Source organism: Physeter macrocephalus, chromosome 7, assembly GCF_002837175.3.
Source record: "Physeter macrocephalus isolate SW-GA chromosome 7, ASM283717v5, whole genome shotgun sequence".
Classification (NCBI taxonomy): Eukaryota; Metazoa; Chordata; class Mammalia; order Artiodactyla; family Physeteridae; genus Physeter; species Physeter macrocephalus.
Genome location: NC_041220.1, coordinates 33,287,583 through 33,312,118, shown reverse-complemented (window position 1 = coordinate 33,312,118; position 24,536 = coordinate 33,287,583). Strand labels below are relative to the sequence as shown.

The 24,536-nt window shown below is 39.6% G+C and overlaps 1 protein-coding gene across 10 annotated transcripts in view; it reads left to right on the top strand.

Annotated features, from left to right (window-relative positions):
• Positions 1-24,536, top strand: part of SH3D19 (SH3 domain containing 19) — a 174,658-nt gene that overhangs the window by 64,914 nt on the left and 85,208 nt on the right. For 5 of the 10 annotated variants that reach the window (XM_024126708.2, XM_028491757.1, XM_024126711.3 and 2 more), the window contains exon 2: positions 13,085-13,124. In XM_024126708.2, coding sequence (XP_023982476.1) covers positions 13,085-13,124 — 40 coding nt within the window. Of the gene's footprint in view, positions 1-11,130; positions 11,358-12,921; positions 13,003-13,084; positions 13,125-24,536 lie in introns of those variants that run through there. The other 5 variants (XM_028491758.2, XM_028491759.2, XM_055085927.1 and 2 more) reach the window with 4 other exon arrangements.

Here is a 24,536-nt window from a genome sequence, read left to right as displayed (position 1 = left end):
GCGGCATGTGGGATCCTCCCGGACCGGGGCACGAACCCGTGTCCCCTGCATCGGCAGGCGGACTCCCAACCACTGCGCCACCAGGGAAGCCCTAAACTTCTTATAATTCCGTATTTTGGTAGCTCTTGGGCATTCGTTTATTTTGACATTCACCATTTGATTATTCACTAGCAACTCTGTAAGTCCAAGTAATTTGCATGTCAGCTGAGGCAGGAATTTTTTTATTCCTGCTGCAAGGTAAGTACAGCTGTGCAAGCGATTGATAAAACTGTAGTGAAAGATGAAAATGCAGTTGACTCATGCTACAAAGATATACACAGGAAATACATGGATTTTGATGAAATTGTTATTTGAGAGAGGTCTGGGAATTTGTGCACATATTTTTGTTGAAGACTGCAGATTCTCACAATTCTTGTTGATATGTCAATCAAGAATGTTAAGGTTCTTATGTACTTTTTGTGTTCGCATTATGCTTTAGAAATTGTTTGTTCTTACAGTCCTCAACATGGATTGTGAGTTTGTCGAAAGCAGATTTTGGTGTGTTCCAGCTGTATTCCTTAATCTCTTATCCTCCAAGACAGTCAGCATTCTCTTTGTTTCTTTTTTTTCTGGCCCCAGAGCTGAGTAGGTCAGAGAGCTCTCTACCTGAGCAAACTGAGCCAGAAAGTGGCTAAGATCATCTCACTCACCTGCATCTGCTGGTGTTTCATTTACAGCTCTGTGAGGAGAAAGCACACAACACCTTACTTTGGTTTCTGACAACGTTGAATAGGTCCTGTATTTCATCCCTGTATTGCTGGATTTGTCCCCTGATCAAATGATCACTCTGTTTTTCAGACCTAATTTTTAACTGCCTGTGGCGCATGGGTTAATCCATGAATGATGCGAACAAACATACTTCACCATGTGCCCATGAGTCTGGGTGTGGAGTAGTGTGGTCATGACAGGCAAACCCAAGATATCTGAAAGCCTGGTGTGCATAAATGACACACCAGCTGCCCCAGAGCCAATTTCTGGTCACGTGGCTAATATATCTTATAGTTCTTCCTCCTCATCCCCCAATGTTTGTGTGTCTTAGCTGTCATTAAGAGTAGACTTTGCATTGCAATAAAAAAGATGGCTAATTGTATTTGAAAAGAAAATCAGCAACATCCAGATTGGTATCCTATAAAAATATAATAATTCTCTGAGGTCACTTTATTCTTTTTTAAAAATTTCACTCCGAGGGTACTAGAATTAACAGCAAACAGTATTCCAACAGAATTCAAGCTTGTCTCACAATCTGTTAATTTTTAAATGAATTGTCCCTCCCATCATGTACCTGTGTCCATACTCTGTTGAGCCCGTAAATTTCATGTTAGTAGCATACGATTATTGAGAGCACGAGGTAGTGAATTGAAACTGTTTGCCCAGCTCCGACATCTTGTTATAAGACTCCCAAGTCAAAATCTTCTGTATTCTTAGGAATTTATAAGAGGGCGTTTGTATGTTTTGTGGAGCTGAAGAAAACCTCAGAAACAGTTGGAAGGAATTTGAGGCCCTGGATTCAGTCTCTAAACAATACACCATCCGATGCCGAAATATAAGTGTGGCTTCTGGTGAACAGCATTTCTGCACATTTACCCTGCAGTTCATCAAGCAAGTGGGACTGCCAGCCTTCTGATGTAGTGGGAAAGAGCAGGGACTTTGGGATTCTTCAGATCCGGATTGAAAACTCATACTCCCTTTTAATTTAACTGGCTTCTCTGAGACTCTGTTTTCTCATCAGTAAAATGGAAAAGACTTGCATCATGGGACTTCTGTGACGATTAAATGTGAATGTATTAAGAATGCTTCTAACATAGTAAACGCTGGGTGAATAACAGCTGTCATTGGTGGTGGAGTTGGCCCACTGATAGCCAGTTCTCGAATTGACCTCAACTGTTTTTTTGTGACCAGGCACCCACAGAAGTGAATCCCTTGTGCAGCTTCCTGTACTTCTTTGTGATCATTGCATTGCCTCCCCGCCCTCACTTAAACAGTGCATTTTTTCATGACATGAATATGTTTTTACTAATTCTGCAACTCTGAAGTAGCACTTCAAAATGTTTTCATTCCAAATCAAAATTATTTGAAGCCTTCCCATGGTAATGCACAAAATCTCTTCTCTAGGAATTAATAACAGCCGCCTCTCCAAAAAAACACCAACAACACAAAGGCTGTCTAGTTTGCAGAGGTGTTGGAGAGGTTTCATACCAGTATATTCAATGACAGATACTTAGGTTTCTCTACTGTGTGTAAGGGGCTCTGCCAGGCATTACAGGGTACGTAAGGCCCTGCCTTAGAGAAACCGATAGTGGTGGAAGCCTGAAGACATAAAGAGAATTATAACGTGAGTCAAAATGTGATAAGTGCCAACAGGTGCGGGGCACTGTGTGTGTTGGCGGGGGTGGGAGGCCTGGGGGGGTTGGAGGGAAAGCATTATTTCTGCCCGTGGGAAACAAATAAGCTTCAAAGCAGAGATGGCAGATGCCTCTCGGTCCTCCTCTTACCCCGAGTTCCTGTGTGTTAAGAACTGTGAAGAGTCAGAACTGAGCCACACAGCTGAAGAGCAGGAGGAGGCCACTGGACATGCTCCTTGTCTGTGTTCCAGTAGCCTTTGAAGGTGCCCGTGTGGATGGTAGTTTGTTAACGGAGTGGAGAGGAAGGAGCTCGGTGGGCCCGAACTTGCAAGAAGCCGTGTGTTGTTGTACAGAGAATACATTCCCTACCCGTCAGTAAGGTAACGTGGCCAGACTTGGATGTGACCTTACCTTTTCTTGATTAAAAGAAAAAAAATGTTTTTCATCATTCTAGATTAGAGGCCAAGACTGCCCCACTGTGGGTAAAAATAAGACTCAGATCAGAAAACTCGTCAACCATGTAGGAAAGGTTTGCACGTCAGAGTGAGGTGTGTAGTATTTGGAATAATGTGATCTTCCCTTTGTTTCCTGCTTGCCCAGATAAGGGAGTCTCTTGGTTCCAGTGGCTTCTGATATTTGCTCACTTTTCAGAGTCAGTTCGACCAAGGTAAAACCTTGTTGCGACATCTGCAAATTCATCCTGAGCTAAAGGGAGAGGAGCAGTAAGAATGGACATTTTTGCCCTTTAAGGGGGAAAAGAATCATCTTTATTTTTACCGTAACAGCTGAAAAGGCAACCTGTGGTTAGAGATGTTACCTATCCTTTGACACCTGAAATAACACATTTTAATCTTTGTTTTCTGGATTCTTGTAGAAGAAATCCATAGAATCCTAAAATATGGAGGCAGATTTCAGTAATTTCATAAACAGATAAAATATCTATATTTAATCTATTTAGTTTCTGTCCTGATATCACTCATTCATCCTTCTCAGGAAATTCATGTTAGAATCTTGAGTCTCAGAAAATGACTGTGAGGGCTTAACACCTTCAGGATGAACTCAGATTGGGAAAAGGCTTCAAGGGATGGGAGGGGTGGTGATCTTTGGTTGGCACAGTTTTTCATCCTGAAGGAACTACCTGTGTCTGCCTTTTAGTTCTCTTTCTCCCTTCTGCTGCTTACTTTCAGGGCTTATTTATCACTTCTGTCAGGCTGCAGTGGGAAAATGAAAAAAAAGTGAAAATCATATGTATTAATTTTTCGTAGTAGCCCTTGGTTCAAAAGAAGGGGAAGGGAAAGAAGCTGGAGCCGTTGGGTAAAGGAAGATTTTGGAAATTATTTATTAGTGCATTCCTGTCCTCTTCACCACTAATAAGCAGGAAAAAAATCCTACAGAATTTCCAAATCCGTATCGGACAAAGGATGATTAACCTTTTAGATAATTCTACTCACAATATTTTGAACTCTATGAATATTCTATATCCCTCATATTATCATCATAATAGTAAACATTTATTGAGCATTTATCATGGTCAGCCACCATGCTATCCTTTATATGCATCTCTTCATTTGATCCTTGTTCAGCTTGATAAGATGAGTACTACTATATGACATGTCCCCCTTTTACATGTGGATGCTGAGGCTTTCAAAGGCTAACTATCTTGCTAAGGTCATTCAGGTAATACACAAACAGTGGAGCAAGAACTCAAAACAAGGCCTGTCTGACCTAGAGTTCCTGCCCTTAACCTCTATCTAGGTTGTCATCCTGAAATAGCAACTGATTTCCCATTATGGGTATGACCCAGTAGTAGAGACCTGGAAGCACTACACGCACGAACCTTCTTTGTGGACCCTGTAATTCTAAAATGCACAAATTAACCCAAACCATGCAAAACCAAAGATAAATAAGTGACGGGATTAAAGGAAGGACACATTTAATATAATCTTCAAAGATCAGGGTTTAACCCGATCGGGTTGGGGGATTTGTTCATCATTAGTTCCTTCTCCTTTTTGCGTTTGGGTACCGTGCCTGGCCCTACATCAGCTGGAGTTCAGTTAATTAGAGAAGTGCCATCTACATGTCAGGGGTGGCGCTGGACGTGGAGATGCAAATACTAGCTCTGTAAAGGGGCCTTGGGTTCCCAGGGGAGTGGATGGAGATAATGAAATAACATTGTTCATGCTAAGGTACCAGATATCAAGTCTGATTATGTACGAAATGTTTCCTCTTCAAATTAGTTTGGGAAATGCTAGTTAAAGTCGAACAGATTTTTAAAATTGTAATATTTCTTAGAGCCTTTAAGATACTAATATGCTTTGTGACTACCCCAGAGGTTTTTAGAATTTGGGAAACACTGAAAGCAATCCCTCTTATTGGGTCACTTTCTCAGGTTACCTTTCTTGTAGCATATCTTATTCCAGGTAAAATGTATGCCTCCTTTAGAAAAACCCTTAGGAGTGGCCTAATATTTTGAATATGGGTCTGATATTTTTAACTTGGCAGTTGGGGTAATAGAGTTTTTTTTTTAACTAAAAGTTCTTTTTATCCCATCTTAAATCACAAGTTTCACTTGCTGAAAAAAGTGAGATTTTGTAACAAGAAGAGTTACAAAAGGGGCTTCCCTGGTGGCGCAGTGGTTAAGAATCAGCCTGCCAATGCAGGGGACATGGGTTCAAGCCCTGGTCCAGGAAAATCCCACATGCCACAGAGCAGCTAAGCCTGTGTGCCACAACTACTGAGCCTGCACTCTAAAGCCTGTGAGCCACAACTACTGAGCCCACGTGCCACAACTACTGAAGCCCGTGAGCCTAGAGCCTATGCTCCGCAACAAAGAGTAGCCCCCGCTCACCACAACTAGAGAAAGCCCGTGCGCAGCAACGAAGACCCAACGCAGCCAAAAATAAATAAAATATATAAATTTATTTTTAAAAAGAGTTACAGAAGTAATTATTAAGAGACTCACCAGGGAGCTTGAGGTGGGAGCAGCAGGGAGTGTTGAGGACACCTTGCTGCGAAGCCTGCTTCCATCTACTCCCCTCATCACCTTGCCTCCCAGGACCTGAGTGGCCCTGATGAAATGCCCATCTTCCAGAAGTCTCTCCTGAATTCACTTTGAGGTGAACATGGGCAGTGGCTCTGATGTTTCATCTGTGAAACTAACATAAAAAACTCAAATCATATAAAGCCTTTCAGTAGTGAGTTGCACTCAACAATCAAAATGATTCAGTTGAACTACCTAAGGAAGAATTATTAAAAAGAAGTAGCAGCCTGTTATCAAATAGCTGATTCTTCTTCCAGTTCAAATGTGCTATGTAGTTTTTTTTTTTTTTCTCCTGTGTGTAGTTTGGTTTGGTGAGAGCTACTCTGAGACAGAAGAATAGACCAAATGTGGATTGTTTTAGGGCAGAGGTGATTCTTAAATCACTAGGGTGTTTATAAAAAGTAGAAATGTTTGGGAATTCTTAGGAAGGCACATTTTTCAGCAATATCAGATATATCAGTGAACCAACCACAGCCTAAAGAATGCAGCGCAGGAAAGGAAAGGGCTTGGGAGGGCATTGGGTATTACCATTATCAGCAAACATTTACAGGGGGCAGTCTGTGAAGCAGAGTCTAAGATAGAGTTCTGCCTTCATCAGACACACTGATAGGATAAGGGGGTAGACAGATGCCTAAAACTAAATAATAATACAGTATTATTTAGTATTGCTAAGTGTCAAGTGAATGGTATAGATAGTACGAGAGTTCAGGTAGGATATGGTAGGCAGAATAATGCTCTCCCCTCAGAGATGTCATGTCCTAATCCTTGGCACTTGTGATCATGTTGTATTGCATGGCAAAGAGGAATTAAGGTTCCTCATCAACTGATCTTGATGTAACATTATTTTGAATTATCCCGGCAGCCCCAACAGGGTGTCGGAGGAAGAGGTCAGGGTCAGAGATTTAAAGATGATGCTACATTGTTGGAGGAAGGGGCCACAAGCCCAGGAATGCGGGTGACCTCGAGAAGTTGGAAAAGACAAGGAAACTGATTCTTCCCTAGGACCTCCAAAAGGAATATAGCCATGCACACACCTTGATTTTAGCCTTGTAAGACCTATTTTGACTTCTCACCTCTAGAACTGTAAGATAATACATCTTTGTTGTTTTAAGCCACAAAGGTTAAGGTGATGTGTTACAGCAGCAACAGGAAACTAATACAAGGGTGCTGAAGAGGAAGAAGAGTCGGGGCAATTTCATGAAGAAGGTGGTTCTTGAGCCAGGCATGAAAGATAATAAGAATACTCATAACAGGGGAGTTCCCTAGTGGCCTAGTGGTTAGGATTCTGGGCTGTGGCCTGGGTTCAATCCCTGGTCAGGGAAACAGGCACTGCAATCTGTGCAGCATGCCAGAATAGAAAAAAGAATAGTCGTGGCAGAATTCGAGTTGTAAAACTTATGTTCCAGGTACTGCGCTAAGCTCTTTATACACTTTAATTCATTTATCCTCACAAAAACTCTACAAAGATAGTATTCTTCCCCATTTTGTAGATGAGAAAACTGAGGTGTAGAGAGGTTAAGTAACTTGTGCAATCACTACTCTGCAGTACTAGTCACTCCACCTAGTTAATAGCTGGCCTTTTAACGCCAGATGGCAGCTGACATTTATTACTATGCCCAGGCAAAGTTCTAAGGATGTCACTGTCATTACCTCATGGAGTCCTCTCAGGGTCTGGGGCACATAGTGATTTGTAATTTTTCTGAGGCATGGACTTATCTGGCCAGCAATACGGCTGTATTGGAGGGGAAGAGACAGGAACCAGAAAATTCGATCAAGACACAACCATTCAGACAAGTGCTGATCAGAACCTAAAATGCAGGTAAAGGCAGCAGGCTTGGGAAGGAGAAAACAAGATTCCAGAGACAGTCTGCTTCTTTGTTGAAACATAACTTCCACGTGGAAGAAACTTCCCTTCCCTCTCTAATTTCTCTCCCCCTGTGATTTTAGCATGCCGCATTTGAACGAGTTGAGGCGCTTTATAATTAGAATTAATGAAAGGCGTCGGTGTTGGCAGTGCTGTAGACCAGACTTTTCCGCTTATCCACAGAAGCCTGGGCAGCGCTCATGTAAATACACCTCACTTCTCTTGTGCAATGGTCACTCACAGATGTTGTTTCATTCCTTGTAGTAACTTTCTTGCTTAAGTTCAACAACAACAGATACATATGTATTGAAAACCTACCATTTAAAAGAGCAATATACTAGTCACTGTGGGAGTCTCAAAAGTGGCTAAAAATCAGTCTGGAAACACACCTGAATGAGGGTGGTGAAATGGAATTAGAAAGAGGAGGTGAGGGACTTCCCTGGTGGCACAGTGGTTGAGAAGCCTGCCAGTGCAGGGGACACAGGTTCGAGCCCTGGTCCAGGAAGATTCCACATGCCGCTGAGCAACTAGGCCCGCGAGCCACAACTACTGAGCCTGCGTGCCACAACTGCTGAAGCCCGTGCGCCCTAGAGCCCATGTGCCACAACTACTGAGCCCACGTGCCGCAACTACTGAAGCCTGCACAGTCTAGGGCCTGTGTGCCGCAACTACTGAGCCCATGTGCCACAACTGCTGAAGCCTGCGCACCCTAGAGCCCATGTGCCACAACTACTGAGCCCACGTGCCGCAACTACCGAAGCCTGCACACTCTAGGGCCCATGTGCCGCAACTACTGAGCCTGCGTGTGGCAACTACTGAAGACCCTGTGCCTAGGGCCTGTGCTCCACAACAAGAGAGGCCACCGCAATGAGAGACCTGCATACTGCAACGAAGAGTAGCCCCTGCTCGCCACAACTAGAGAAAGCCCAAGTGCAACAAGGACCCAACACAGCCAAAAAAAACAAGAAAAAAGAAAGAGGAGGTGAATAGGTATTAGCTGGTGTCAGTAATTTCTAGAACGAATGCTGGATTTTTTTCAAGTAGACGTATTTGCCATTTTCTCAGCCTACATATAAGAATTATTTAAAAATTTTAGGAAAGCCTCTGAAACTCTCATCTGAGATATGTAAAATTCCATTCACGTTCTATTTGAGTGGAACCAGTTTTGCTATCTTTTAAAGAGTCATTAAAGTAGGATTTGTGAACCCTGTGTAGATACCCTGTCTTCTAATGGAGGGATTCATTGTTTTATTTATTCTGCTTATCGTAAGTAAAGAGGCGATAATATCGTAGGTGCAAAGAATTCTTCAGAATATGTATATCTTTCAGTTAATACTGACTGGCATTGACCATTTTTTTAAAAAATATAAACTATTCATACATACTCCCAAGCCGGAGTATGTAAGAAATGCTTTGGAGTCTGATCCAGAATCGCTTCACAGATAATAGTCATTCTAAAGAGACATGTTAGGGGCTTCTCTGGTGGCGCAGTGGTTGAGAGTCCGCCTGCCGACGCAGGGGACACGGGTTCGTGCCCCGGTCCGGGGAGATCCCACATGCCGCGGAGCGGCTGGGCCCGTGAGCCATGGCCGCTGGGCCTGCGCGTCCGGAGCCTGTGCTCCGCAATGGGAGAGGCCACAACAGTGAGAGGCCCGTGTACCGCAAAAAATAATAATAATAATTAAAAATAAATAACGGTCTGGGAGGATCCCACATGCCGCGGAGCGGCTGGGCCCGTGAGCCATGGCCGCTGGGCCTGCGCGTCCGGAGCCTGTGCTCCGCAACGGGAGAGGCCACAACAGTGAGAGGCCCGTGTACCGCAAAAAATAATAATAATAATTAAAAATAAATAAACAAATAGACATGTTAGTATTCCAGTATGAGGTACAAGACAGATTCCCACTCTATGTATTTTCATTCCCATGGACTGTCTTCCCACTAATTTCAAAGAATGGTTTAGGACCTTTTGTTGCAGACTTGAGCAAGTAGTGTAAGTCCCTACCCAAAGGGGTTTGATTTTTCTCTCCGGTTAAGTGATCAGAGCCAAATCCTCAAAGCCTGAATGTCTTACAGTAGATTCTAATAAGCTCTGAGTTGGCCATTCTTCTTAGTTTTAATCAAAGCAAAAGATGACATTTGCATTTTTGTCATCTTCATTTCAAAGTGTTTGTCATATTATTAGATTCAGAATCACCCTGAATAATTAGCATCAGTAGAATCTGTCTAGCCATTCCCAAACAGCTGTCCCTGCCAGAATAAGGGCCTATTTCTACGATGGTGGTATACCACCTAAATATATGAACATTGGAATCATGTATGTCAGATTACTTAGAACCAGGAGTCATCATGGCAGAAAAATTGGGGTAATCTGGAGTTCTCACACAGACCTATGGGAACTTCCCAGCACTCTCCTGATTCTTGGTCCCCTTGATGTGCACGTTGCCTCCTTTCCATGTCCTCACATTTACACACATCCAGGCTTCAGCACCCTTTGCACCAGTTCTGCCTACTTTCTGCCTTTGTTCTTCTTGCTGGGTATTCTTCCATTTCCTCAATTAGCTTTATCAACTAGGAGACGTGGATGTATGGGGACAGGGAATGCAAGGTCTCTCGCTCTCCCTCTCTCTGTCTCTCCGTTGCGTGTGTGGGGGGAGGGGGTGACATACACCTACGAAACCAACACACTTTCACACAGCCACCCAGCCATGCTGACCTTCACATTGAGAGTGTACTGCTCATCTTTGAGTGACCTAAACATCAACACGCTCTACTCGGTGGGCCCCCAGAGTTAGTGCATTATCCACAGCAAATGTGCACCATTTGGCAACTGAATTTTAGAGTTAGGGCATTCTTATCTTTAATAACTCTTTTCTTTGTGGAAATGGTGAGACTTTGGGCTAGTAAGTTATTTGTGTGATTTCTAAGTATGTAAAAGTTCGGGAAGCCTTTGCAAGTATATTCTAATTATTTAAAAATTAGAAACTCTGAAAAAAATTGGGGGGAGTATGCCAAAGAGTATTTAATTTGAAATAAATAGAAACCATATGCTTAAAGCACTGTATATAGTCAAGATGAAATTTCTATGTTTGCTACAGATCTGTTCTCATTTTTCGTAAGGGGATTTTAATCCAAATGTTTTATTATTGTTGGCAAGATCCAGATCCCAAATCTGCCCTCAGTGCTTTGTTTTGTTCAGTCTTAGCTTTTGGATCAAAATAACCACTTGCTATTTTGCCAGAAATTCAGTGTTACCACTAATGTATCTCTTGACAATTGCACAATAGCCTCGGCTATCATGAAAATTACTTTGCTTAAAATAAGTATATAAAAATATGTGTAGACACAGAGGTACACAACATACAGACACTACATATTTATATGTTTTCAAGCTAAAAGATGGCTTATGGCAAAATGTGAAGTACAATTATTTGTATACTTTAAGCAAAGATCAAGCCAAGAACATGTATTTTAATTTGTTTTCCATTGCCAAGAGCTAGGGGCTGGGGAATATTGTGAGTAATGGATAATTTACCCTTACCCTCAAATTATCAAATATATGGGTCTTAAGAGTAACTGTGTATGCATATTTACATAGAAGTGTAACACATGTAACACTAAGAGTGAATTTGGGAGGAAATGTTTAAAATGTCCTCCAACAGATTATCAAGTTATTGTCTCAGATTTTAATTACTTCTCAATAGGGAAGTACAGTGGGGAGGTATTTGTATTTTCTTAGAGCAGAAAATATTAAAATGACTGTAGAATTTCCTGTCTTAACCAGGAAAGAAGGAGAGCCATGAGCCATTCACTTCCTGAATGGCCACATTCCAGCTGTGCAGACTGATCATAACACATCTGCCAATTAGAACAGGCCCTGGAGGGAAGCCCTCAGATGCTGGGTCTTGTTTACATGCATCGTGACTCTGTTTCTCCCCTCCTCCTGTGTGTTGTACGACTAGGAAGATTTGTAGGGGAATTCGCTATTACATGCCTGAAAAAACTGAACGAAACTAGGACCACAGCCACAGCAGATGGTGTTACGGGCAGACTTTTAGCTCATCCTTAGCCACAGGTAAGACTTGTTGCTTTGTTATGAGGATAGCTGATCTACATCTAGTTTCTAGCTTTACCTTGAGACGTCATACTTTACTTCTGTTAGCAAAACTAACAGGCTAAAAGCTGAAGAGGAGCGATAGAAAAAAGAATTAAAATGTGCGCTGTATTCCTGACTTTAAATTTTTAGTACTCAACAAGTGAAAAACTATTTTTATTTAAGGGAGGGGTAAACCAAATTAAATTAAAACAAAAGTTTTAAAAGCGGCAGTAACACTCAGTGTGTAGAGAAATTGGAACCAGAAGCATATTAACCTCTTGTGCCTTTTGAAGAGCATTATATCTTAACAAACATGTTTTCTTGTGACTCTTCCTACTTGTTAGTGTTTCAGAGTACAGTGTCTTCCTGTGTGCTAACTCCTTGGTTTAAAAAGACATTTCTTTTTTTATTATGAACCCATTCAGAAAGAATTTATATTTAACTCTGTAAATCTGATTCCTTTTCTTCCATAAATCTCTCTAGAAGTTTTAGAGAATGTCTTTGTCGCCTTTATGCTGCTCCATCAGCAGTAAAATTAAGGAAAAAAAAAAAGAGAATTCCTGTCTAATCTTTGTTTTGCCATTAAATTATATATCCTGTTAGTGTTAATTCAGAAGATACTTTAGAGAACTGTATTTTTATAACATTGCACAGGATTTTTAAAAGTCATCATGTAGGATTTTATTGTGGCTTACTCACTGCTTTCTGTTGTTAGTTTTTTCATAACACTGAGATCTTTTTACGTCATTTATTTATTTATTTATTTTTAAGCATGCACTGAAGAAAAAATAATTACTCAGAGTCAAAAAAAAGACATCCTGTGGGTTTCGTGGCTCTTTCTCTTGTATATAATAGTCTTCAGGCTGATTAAGAGCATTTCAGAGCAGCTCAAAGAGGCATTTTTTAAAACTTCAAGCAGCCAGGCTCCTGATTTCTCAACTTCAGCACTGTTGATATTTTGGGTGAGATTATTCTTTGTTGTAGGGTGCTTTGTAAGGTGGTTAGTGGCATCCGTTGTCTCTACCCACCAGATGCTAGTAGCTCCTTCTCCCCAGCTGTGACAACCAAAAAAAGTCTCCAGGCATTGCCAGATGTCCCCTTGGGGAGGAGGAGCAAAGTTGACTCTGGTTGAGAACCACTGCCTTACGGCACATTAGACCTAATTATCTGTGAAACATGGAAATCCAACTTCTGAAAAGTTCTGGGTGATAGAGAGTTAAGGAAGAGGCTCTACTGGTCTCCGGGTATTTGCAGATGTAGCTGACTGCTCATTTTTTCCCCCTCCCCATCCTGTTAGAAGCTTTTGCCAACCATGATTCATGGAATGATTTTTTTGAGCTGAGTAATTTGTGGCTTTTCAGTTTCCTTACTTTCTTTCCTTAGCTAAATTTGTTTTGGTTTTAGCAAAGTGTTCAAAACAGCAAAGATCTTTGAAAATGAAACAATACATGTAATGATATATTTTCTAAGTAGATGATTTTAACAAACTGTAAAAACCTTACACGCCTGTCCTTCTTTGTATCCTTCGTACCTCCTCTGTCAGACAAATCCTTTCAACTCTGAAGAAGAGCCTTGCAAGGGGAAGACACAGCAACCTTTCAACAGTCCTTTGTGAAATCTAAGGGTACGGCTGCCAGGATGTAAGAACTTCTTTTCCAGGACGTCTAAAGAGCATTTTAAAATGTAACTGTTTTCTTTCTTTACAGATCGAAACGAACGAAATAAACCAGAGCATCGTTCTTCAAGGTATGAATTTATAGTATTTACTAGCTCTGTATAAAGCGTCTCATTTGGAAAATATTGTTTCCAGGGAGTGCAAGTGTCCCTTTTAGAAATACTGTATATTTGAATCCTCTGTAGCACTCAAGCTTCACAAGGGAAATACTGTTCATTCTCTGAACAAAAATTCTTTATAAAATTATTGACTACCTGGAAGACATATTTTATTTTGAGAATTCCTATCAGTGACAGGTATATCTTTGCAAAAAATTATTTTATCCCTGCTTCTTTCCTTTTGTGGTTTATTTTCCTCCTTGTTCTTTAATTGGTATTTTTATAAAAATGTACTGCTTTTTTCCTAATTATAAAACTAACATGGGCTCATTGTAGAAAATTTTAAATTATTTTTTAAAATATAAAGCATTAAAAAAAACCAGCATGTCTTTCATCAGCTAGAAATGGCTGGCTACTACTAAAAATTTGATGTAATTCTTTCTAGATTTTATCAGTATATATGTATTCCAGTTGAATTCTTTAAGTTCTTATTAGATAGTTTCAAATGGCTAGGAAGGTTCTATTACTTCAGCCTCTTTCTCATGCTGTCTGAGAGTATGTCTCACAAGACCTTCACAAGCACTGAAGAGTATTTTTTTAAATCCTTGTCAAACTTATATGTGGAAAATTGTCTAACTTCCACTCCTAGGCAAGAATGACAGGCCTGTATTCGATTTTTTAACCCAGTTCTGTGAAAGATTGTAATTTTTTAAATACTATTTTCACCTTATTCCACATTCCATCACTTTTTCTTTGCATTTTATATTGTGGGAATTGATAAAATGGTAATAATACATTCACTGGGTTGAGTGGCCTGGTAAACAAATCCTGATGCTTTTTCAAGGTATCAAACTGTAGAATGCATTGACCTCAGATGAATAAAAATACAAAATCTATGAAAACTCTATTAGTTAGAATAGCAATACATTTTGCAGAGAATGTCAATCAGAATAAGTTAGTGAGACCTAATCTGGGAGAAAAATGTAAATGAGTATTTGGGATATAAGGCTGATTTTTTTTTTCAGTTGTAATTCACATACATTTAAATTTACTCTTTTTGTGGTATGATTCTATGCGTTTTGACAAACACATACAGTTATATAACCACAACCACAGTCATAGAAATATGTGTAAGAGTGATTTTTTAATACTTAAAAAAATAATAGCAGGGACTTCCCTGGCGGTCCAGTGGTTAAGACTGTGCTTCCAATGCAGGGGGTGCGGGTTCGATCCCAGGTTGGGGAACTAAGATCCCACGTGCTTCGCGGCCAAAAAACCAAGATGTAAAACAGAAGCAATATCGTAACAAATTCAATAAAGACTTTAAAAATGGTCCACATCAAAAAAAAATATTAAAAAAAAAGAAAAAGAGACAATGTAAGAGGACTTTGACAGCGTGTTTTACTGACATAAAGTTGGAAGGGTAAAAAATAATTAGGATGATAAAATCAGGATGCATAAGACCCTTGACATACCGAAAGTTTAACTGAATTAAGCAATATGTGTTTTCATTGGAACAAATGTAAATCCTTACACCTAAGGCTGAAGGATCAGTGAAGCATGAGGAGATAGGGGAGATACACCTTAACAATATGTTGGAAAAGATCTTGAGGATTCATAAATTCATCATGAGGGGAGTTCCCTGGTGGCCTAGTGGTTAGGATTCTGGGCTTTCACTGCTGTGGCCCAGGGTCAGTCCCTGGATGGGGAACCGAAATCCCCGAAGAGCCCCGTGGCGGGGTCAACAACATCAACTAAATAAATAAATTCAGTCATCGTGAGTCAAAAATTTCATGTTGTTGCCTCCAGCTCCCCAGAAATGTCAGCATTGATTTAGTTATGCTGAAAGAACTCTAATGTCTGCTACAAGACAAGTGGGTAGCTCTAGGCCACCCTTTTGATATTGTATCCAATACTGGGTCCACAAGGCCGTAAAAAATTGATATGCGCAGTGGGCTGGCTATGTTGGTATTACTTGGGGAACTTAAGAAAACAGAAACAGAGTCCCGTGATCTACTCCAGAGATTCTCATCCAGAAAGTGTGGAGTGAGTGGATCCTGGGAATCTGTGTATTAAAGAAGTCCTCCAGTGATTCTGATGCAGAGCCAGGCTGGGAACCACTGGGATAGAAGACAGCAGCTGAGTTGGGACAGGGACTATGAAAGAGACGAGCTGGGTAGAAATCAAAGCTAAGTTGCAGGAAGACTTGTGTAAGAAATTGGGTGAAGTTAGCCGTGGTTTGGAAGTTTGGGGAGGGGTATGGGACAGAAATAACTGGCTTCCAACACCTGGAGGGCTGTATAGAAGAGACTAGCAAAACTGTTCCTCATAAGTGCTGTTCCCTCTAAGAGGAACCAGGGAGCCTCGGAGGAATGGCTAATTCTAGGTCCTGGGAAGGGGAAAGTACAGGTAAGCTTGGACCCCTAGTGACAGAAAGTAGGAAATGCTCAACTAACGGGGTCATGTCAAAAAGGCCTAGGAGGCAGCTTCAAGAGGCTCCCACTGGGCAAATCTGGGACAATTTGAGTAGCAAAAAATTTTTAAATGATAGTGGATTCTAACACACTGGATTTTTTTAAAATCCGTATAGAAGAAGAAATAGAATCAGAAAATTATCATTTTATAATTCTCAATGTAATAGTTGATTCAGGCAAAGATCACCAGTGGCTCCTAAAACTTGGGTAAAAAATTGTTGGAGGAGTAGATATTCACACTCCCATAAGATGATATTTAAGTTTTTAATTATAAAGGGGAAAATGTACCTTTTCAATGAAGAGATCTGGTGATCACATTCTTAATCAAGTGGTCAACTTAATATACACATCACCACTAGTGAGATATCCTGACGGTATGTGGCTCCGGCTGATGCTTTACCAGTGTACACAGATATCACTTATGTAGTAGTGTTCCTGGCCAAAAAAAAAGGTAATGTTATGAAAAATACAAAAAGGCTAGAAAAATATTCTAGATTAAACAAGGCTGTGATTTTTTTTAATCTGGAATTTTAAAATCCAGATTAAAAAAAAAAACCCAAAAAACACTTTGGGGAATTCCCTGGTGGTCCAGTGGTTAGGGCTCCATGCTTCCACTGCCGAGGACCTGGGTTCGATCCCTGGTCAGGGAACTAAGATCCCACAAGCCACACAGTGTGGCCAAGAAAAAAATAAAGAATAAAAATAAAATAAAAGAATAAAAAAAAACACTGGGGATAATTAAGAAAATTTAAATATGAATTTTATTTTAGATAATATTTGATTAATATTACTTTGTTTAGGTGTATAGTAGGAAAGCTGTTATGTGGGAGAATGTCCTTATTCTTAGGAGATGTATGCAGATGTATTAGAGGTGATGCAGGCTTATGTTTGCAGCGTACTCTCAAATAATTCATGAAGAAAAAAAACAGCAAGAGATAAAACAGTAAATATGGGAAGATATTAATAATTGGTGAACAGAAGATAAGTATATATGGGTGTTCATTGTACTGTTTCTTCAACTTTTCTGTAGACTTGAAATTTTCACAATAAAAAGTAGCAGTGGAGGGAACGGTTCTGTGTGTTCTGTGGCATCCCAGAGGGTAGAATATGCGTCTGTGGGTGGAACCTCGAGGGGGTGGATTTCTGCACAATGCGAGGAAAGATTTCCAGGCGTAGCAGGTCAAGGATGGAATGCGCCATTCTGTAGGGGAACATGTCAAGGAAAAGCTGGACAAACTAGTGCTGGGATAAAATAGAAAAGATTCATGCATGGCTAAATCATGATTCTAGATGGCTCCAGCCCTTGCTCATTCAGTAGCCGATAAATATCCAGGCTCAGGATACAACAGAAAACAAAAAGTCTCCAGCTTCGTGGAGCACAGAGCGCCCATTGTTTGGGATTTACATTCCCAGTCTCACGTCAGGATCCAAGTCTTCCTAGTTCTGCTTCAGGCAACGCTTGTGGTACTCAGTCTTCAACCTCTAATTTATACTTTCAGGCTCTCAAGGACTCTGCTGCTGGTCTTGGTAACCCTACCAATTAGCTTTGTGCCTGGTCCACAATGAGCACTTAATAAATGAATATAGAATAAATGTCAAATGTAGTGTGAAGAGAGAAAGGAAATGCCAGTGTTTTTCCCTTGCAGATTGGGAAGAACCTGACTCTCAAAAGGCTCGCCCATGACTGTTATTGAATGTTTGTTACTACAGCAGCAAGGAGTAATGCTCTATAAGAAAGGAGAAATGTTTTCCAGGAAAGGCCATTGTTGTCTGTCCGGGGTGTCTGCTGAGATTGGCAGTAACCTCCTCTTCCCCTCCCATCCTTAGCTGAGCCGGGCCACCCTGCCAGTCCAGCAGTGCATCAAGCAAATTAATACCTGCTGCATCAACAGAGCAGAAAGGAGAAAATATAAATAAAAGTCACTTAATTTTGGTATGTTTTTTGGTTCTCCTCAGGCCACTTGGCAGCAAGAACGTGGGCTCAACGCCCAGCAAGGATAAGAGATGCATTTCTTTGGTTTGTGTTTTTCTAAGGCCAAACACTCCTATAGCTTTCACAGTGAGAGGTGAATAAATCTGGGATGGCTGCCTGTTCTTTCATTTCGGTGCTGAAATAAGAAGGAAAGTAAAACTCTTGTCAAGTTAAAGGAAAAGTCTTATTAGATATAGGTCAACACTAAGACCCAAGCTAAAAAGCATTTTCAGGAGGCTTGCTGGGTACTTTTTGATTAGTTTTTTTTGTAGAAGTCAGAAATATCTGAATTCTTCCTGTCTTTTCATTATTAGTTTAAATACACCATTTCCCAGATTGCTGTCCCATGGAACATTCTTTGTGGGATATTAGTTAGGATGCAAGAAGTAAATAATTAGTGCATGCAAAAAGTTTGGACATGGTGAGTTAAGACAAAATTAGACATATTTCTTTACTGAGAGTCTTTGATATACTGAAGTGCATTATAAAACTCCAAGTGAGAGACTTACTATAAAGGATTTTTAAAATTTGTTTGAATTTGTTACTTCCTTTCCCAGACACAGCTATTAATAACATCTAGAAAAATGTACTATGGAATGGCAGTTTGGGAAACTAATTGAGCGGGAGGTAAGAGCTAAAGATAATGAAGAAAGTTAAGCCCTGCGGCAATCCGTGCCAGCAATGGAAAATTAGGAACTCTTTTTATCACCCCACCAGCTCTGAATAATAGATCCCAGTGACTTATGGAGGCTGAAAAACCAGCTACTTTGCCTTAAATGCTTTACCAACTACAAGGAAATAACTTATAGCAGGAAAAAAAAAAAAAAAGGCAGCAAAACAGAGAACCCTTAATCTATTTCTCAAAAATTATCATTTGAATATTAGTCTTCCTAAAGCCTGTCATAATCCCCTTTGATACCCATTTATAAAGTTCAATGGAATTTCAGTAAAAATCACAAAATTTTTAAAATATTAGACAAAATGATTCTAAAATTTATAAGGAAGAACAAGAATAACCGAATAACCAAGGCAACTTTGAAGATCAAGACCAGGAGGTAGGCTCTTGAAAGTGTTTTGTCAGCAGAGAAACAGGTCAAGGGAACAGGATAGAGAGTCCAGCAAAGACACAGATGGATACGCATGGTTCTGTGTCACATGCTGTGATGGAGCCAGCAGTACAGGTCAGCAGGGAAAGTGGACGTGTCAACAAGTGGTGCAGTTGATTACCCGTATTTAAAAATCTAGATGGAATTTGCTTTATTTTATCCTGTAGGATAGAATCTAAAGGCATAAAAGTAAAAAAGTAAAACATTTTGAAGAAATACATAAGGATATCTTTATGACTTTAGAGTAACGAATGAGTTCTTAGACAAGTACAGACCACAAAGAAAAAGACTGATAAATTGGACCCTGAAAACTTTAAACTTACGTACATCGAGACAGCAAAAGCATGTGAAAAGGCAAGTCATGACTGCAGTGCATATAGGCAACAACAGTTAGTGTCCAACATAAATAAAAAACTATGCATCAGAAAGAAAAAGACAAATAACTCAGTAAAATAGGGGCAGGGAGCTCAGAAAAGATGAAACCTAAGGAGCCAACTAATATTTGAAAAGATTCTTTACCTTGCTACTACTAAGAAGATGTGTTCCGTGGGATAATGAGGTACCCTTTCACTTCCATTGAGTTGGTGCAGGTATCTCAAAGGTTGACAGTAACAGTTCTCAGAGGTTGAGAATAATTTGGTACGTCATATTTAGAGAGTAATTGAGCAATGTCTGGTAAAGCTAGAAATGCCCCTACCATACAACCCAGCAGGTGTTATATACCCTAGAGAAATTCTTTGACCTGTGCCAAAGGAACTATGTATAGGAGTGTTGAGAGTAGCACTTTTTGGACTGAGGGAACTATAGCTACGTGTGACAACATAGATAAATCTCAGAAACAGAATTTTGGTTGATGAAAAGCAAGTTGTAGGGAACTATATCCAATCTCCTCAGATAAACCATAATGGAAAAGAACATTTTAAAAAAGAATGAGTGTATGTGTATAACTGGGTCACTTTGCTGTACAGCACATTGTAAACCAACTCTACTTCAATTTTAAAAAAAAAGCAAGTTGTAGAAGAAAAATAGGTACAGTATGATACCATATATGTAAAGCAGAGGTCAGCAAATGGTTTTTATAAGGACATGAGCGTAAAATTGAGTGAAATTTTCTTTGATTATTTCTGAAAGAGGAAAACAAAAAGGAAGTAATCAAGAATGTTCAGAAAAAAACATGATCAAACACTGCTCCCCTGGGCTTCCCTGGTGGCACAGTAGTCGAGAATCTGCCTGCTAATGCAGTGGACACGGGTTCGAGCCCTGGTCTGGGAGGATCCCACATGCCGCGAAGCAACTGGGCCCGTGAGCCACAACTACTGAGCCTGCGTGTCTGGAGCCTGTGCTCCGCAACAAGAGAGGCCGCGATAGTAAGAGGCCCGCGCGCCACGGTGAAGAGTGGCCCCCGCTTGCCACAACTAGAGAAAGCCCTCGCACAGAAACGAAGACCCAACACAGCAAAAATAAATTAATTAATAAACTCCTACCCCCAACATCAAAAAAAAAACAAACACTGCTCCCATTTCATTTCTACTCATAGTCTACTCCTGTAGTTCCCTCTACTCGAAGCACTATTTATTGCTCTGTGGATTTTTATCTCATTTTGTTACCCAAGAGTTAAACAAGTAACACATGAAAACATTTTTTAGTAGTACAGAAATATGTGGTGTCTGTCTTTATTCCACAAGCAACTATTATTAAAGGAGTCTGATGGTTCAGTGTCTATCCTAGTCTGCTTTCTATGCACATACATAGTATATATTCAAATAAATTTAGAATAAATGAGGATATATATATATGTGTGTGTGTGTAGTGTATATGTATATATATGTGTGTGTATATATTCATATATATATATTTATGCCAACTTGCCTTTTCACTTGTATTTTAGAAAGTTTTATCATGCCACTTTCCACTTCATTGTTTTTTTCAACTGCTACATAGAATTTTCTAGTGTAGTTATATTATTATTTATTTAACCAGTCTTTTATTGGTAGCATTTGGATTGCTTATTGATAGCATAACAGGAATGATGCTGCAGTAAACATCTTTATGTTCATATCTTTGTGTACATGTGTGAGAAAACCTCTTGCTTCTTACAAGATAAATTTTTTACTCAAGTTTCTGTTGAACTCCTATTCTCATTCACACTTAAATTTTGACATTTTATATACCCTACATTTCTATTTTCTTCCCAAATCTCAGATGGCTTCATGGTGGTTTGGTCCCAGCGCAGGTTCAGTAGGGCCTGTTGCAACCACCGTCCCCATAATGGGCCTGAACTGTCACCCACACAGGGAGGTACGTGAACTCAACATGAAGAATAGTTATAGCACATAGTTTGGTGCACTCACAGTTAATAGTTGATGATATTAAAACTCATAGCAACCACTTTATCATTAAGAATTTGAAAGGGTCTTGGTTTTCTGCATTGGTACCCTACTGTTGGTCTTATAAAGATGTTTAGGATTTTATTTTGCCACTTTACCATTATCACATTATGGTTTAAATAGATTAGCTAAAAGCAGAAGATTTAACTTGTTTTTGCTTTTCTCCTTTCTAAATATGTCTATTAAAATGTCATGCTCTGCTGGGCTTAGTTTAACTACTGTCATTCTGTAGCATTTCCCTATCCTTATGTTCTGATTCCCATACCTCTATAAACTATAGCTTGTGTGTAATTACTTTCTGGCATTATGTTTTCTAAGCTATAAGAAAAACATTACTTTTGCTGTAGCATCTCTAATGCTGCTGTAAACAAGGTGAAAAATTAAAGTGTATGCAGGTTTTGGTGGGAAAAAATCCTTTTGCAATGGGAGATGAGAAAGGATTATTAACATTTTATGTCATTCTACAGAGAATATATACTTTTTATTGTGGTTTTAAGAAATGTGACTTTAGCATTTCCCCCTAGTGTGATGGGAATGAAAATGAAGCATTTATATGGTTTATCAGTTGGGTAATTGAAAAGTTTTATCAGCTGGCCTATCACTGCCCTAGTGCTTAGTGGGGAGGGGTGGGGCCTCTCTGAAGCTGTTTCAAATTAAACTATCAGCAGGCAGTTAACTTTGGAACAGCAGCTGGTCCTGTGTTTGCTGCTTTTCTCAAGACTGGCAGGTGTGGCCCGCACTTCTCCGCAGTCCAGGGAGCACATGGACATCCTGGTCCTTAAATCTTTTCATCCTAATTCTTTTCTCTCTTTCCCTTGGGTTATATTTTATATTAGTTCTTTACTTTTCTGCAGTATAATTTAGAAGCAGTTATTTACACAGTTCTACAAAATCTATATTAAATAGCCTTTAGTTGAGTGAACTTTGTATATGTCTTTGTGGATCTCTATCTGCCCTTAGGTTATGATTTTACCTCGATTAATAAATATCCTTGTACAAGTGGACTTTAATTTTTTATTTAAGTGCTTTCCCTTACTGGCAGAGCATGATCACATTCTTCAGTGTGTGTATTGAATAGGACTACAAACCATAAAAATGTACTAACTAATTCCTGGAAGCATCTTAGTGTGGACAGAATTCCTAAACAGTCATTCAGAAGCCCAGTCACCTGCTGTCTCGTTCACAGTAAACTGCTGTTGATCAAAATTCAGTCTTGTTTCATACATAAAACTCTTCCTTTTTTTCTTTTGTTTTAAATTGAAGTATAGTTGATTTACAATATTGTGTTAATTTCAGGTGTACAGCAAAGTGATTCAGTTATATATATGTATATGTATTTTTTTCAGATTGTTTCCCATTATAGGCTATTACAGGGTATTGAATATAGTTCCCTGTGCTATACAGCAAATACTTGTTGCTTATCTATTTTATGTATGGTGCTGTGTACCTTTTAATCCTATACTCCTAGTTTGTCTTTCCTCTCCTCCCTTTCCCCTTTGATAACCATAAGTTTGTTTTCTATGTCTGTAAGTCTATTTCCGTTTTGTATATAGATTCATTTGTATTATTTTCTAGATTCCACATATAGGTGATATCATATAATACTTGTCTTTCTCTCTGACTTAATTTCATTTAGTACGATATTCTCAAGATCCATCCATGTTGCTGCAAATGCAATATTTCGTTCTTTTTATAGCTGAGTAACATTCCATTGTGTATATATACCAATCATCTATTAATGGGCACTTGGGTTGCTTCCATATCTTGGCTATTGTAAATAACGCTGCTATGAACATTGGGGTGCATGTATCTTTTTGAATTAGTTTTCATCTTTTCCAGATATGGAATGGAATTGCTGGATCATACAGTAGCTGTATTTTTAGGTTTTTAAGGAACCTCCATACTGTCATGAAACCATTCTTGAAACCAGGAGTGGAATTGCTGGATCCTACAGTAGCTCTGTTTTTAGGTTTTTAAGGAACCTCCATACTGTCATGAAACCATTCTTGAAACCAGAAATCAGGCCTGCTCCCAAAAATATAATTTCAGGGTTGAGGACTTCCTTTTTGATGAGGGGCTCCTCTGGACACCAAATCAGAGCATTCAGTTCTGCCCCGTGACAAGTTTTTGTCACTTTCCATCTCGTTCCAGTTGTAGAGCAGCTCTCAGGAGATGCAGAGTGAGCCTGCCCACCCTTGGACAACACTTCTATTGATAAATGCAGCAAAAATAAGGCAGGTGTGCCAAAGAAGGACTTTGTGTGTGATTCTCTCTCCTTTTGGAAAGGAGAATTGAGAATCAGTACCCTTTGATAATTAAAATAAAAGAATAGAAGGAAAGTATAGATTGTTTGAATGCTTCAGAGTAACATTGTGTCTAAAATACAAACATCCCATCAATTGTAAACCTGTTTCCTAGAGATAAAATTGTCCCTGGCTGCACTGCCTTGTGTAGACAGTCCAGGGATGTTATCAAGGAATGACAAGCAGGCCTTAAAGTTTATCACCATCTCTTGCCCAGTAGTTTCTCTTTGGTTACGGATTCCAGAGAGAAGCTGTAAATAGAAAAAGTCGTTATACACTGAATTGCACTCTTCGGAATTTTTTTTTTTTAAATTATTTAGCTTTGGCGTTGGTCGGGGCGTATATATTGATTAACACGGCCCAGGTATGCTGATGAACAAGCAGAAAGAGTCCAGCTCTAGCAGGGGTTTTAAAGAAAGAAGCAGGTATGGTGTGGTCTCAAGAAGAGAGCTTATGTAAGAAACTACCTCATTTCCAGTGCTGCATGAAGTTCAGGTGTACTTCCTGTTTGTGGGAATTCCTGAGATAACCTTGTATACTCATAATGAAAATTCCTTTTATTTAATTCAAGTTGAAAGGGTTTCACTTGCTTTTAACCTCGCAAGTTAATATAATATCATTAGAAGGAATATCAACAATACTGTAATTTAGAAATGAAAATCACATACTTACATTGGCTTTAGGACTATCCCAGACTATAGCCTTGATTTATTTCCACAGAGGTTAGGGTACCATGAGTATATTGACCAAATCCCTGCCATACAATATATTGTGTGAAGAAGAAAATGTATTGCTTGTCTTATGAACACTGAAAGCAGATCTATGCCTTGCTGAGTAATAGAAGGCTTTATTGTTTTGTCTTCTTCAACAAAAGGCCCAAAAACAAAACAAAACAGAACACCTCTTTTTATTTTATTTTTTTAAACATCTTTATTGGAGTATAATTGCTTTACAATGGTGTGTTAGTTTTCTGCTTTATAACAAAGTGCATCAGTTATACATATACATATATCCCCCTATCTCTTCCCTCTTGCGTCTCCCTCCCTCCCTCCCTCCCTATCCCATCCCTCTAGGTGGTCACAAAGCACCGAGCTGATCTCCCTGTGCTATGCGGCTGCTTCCCACTAGCTAGCTATTTTACGT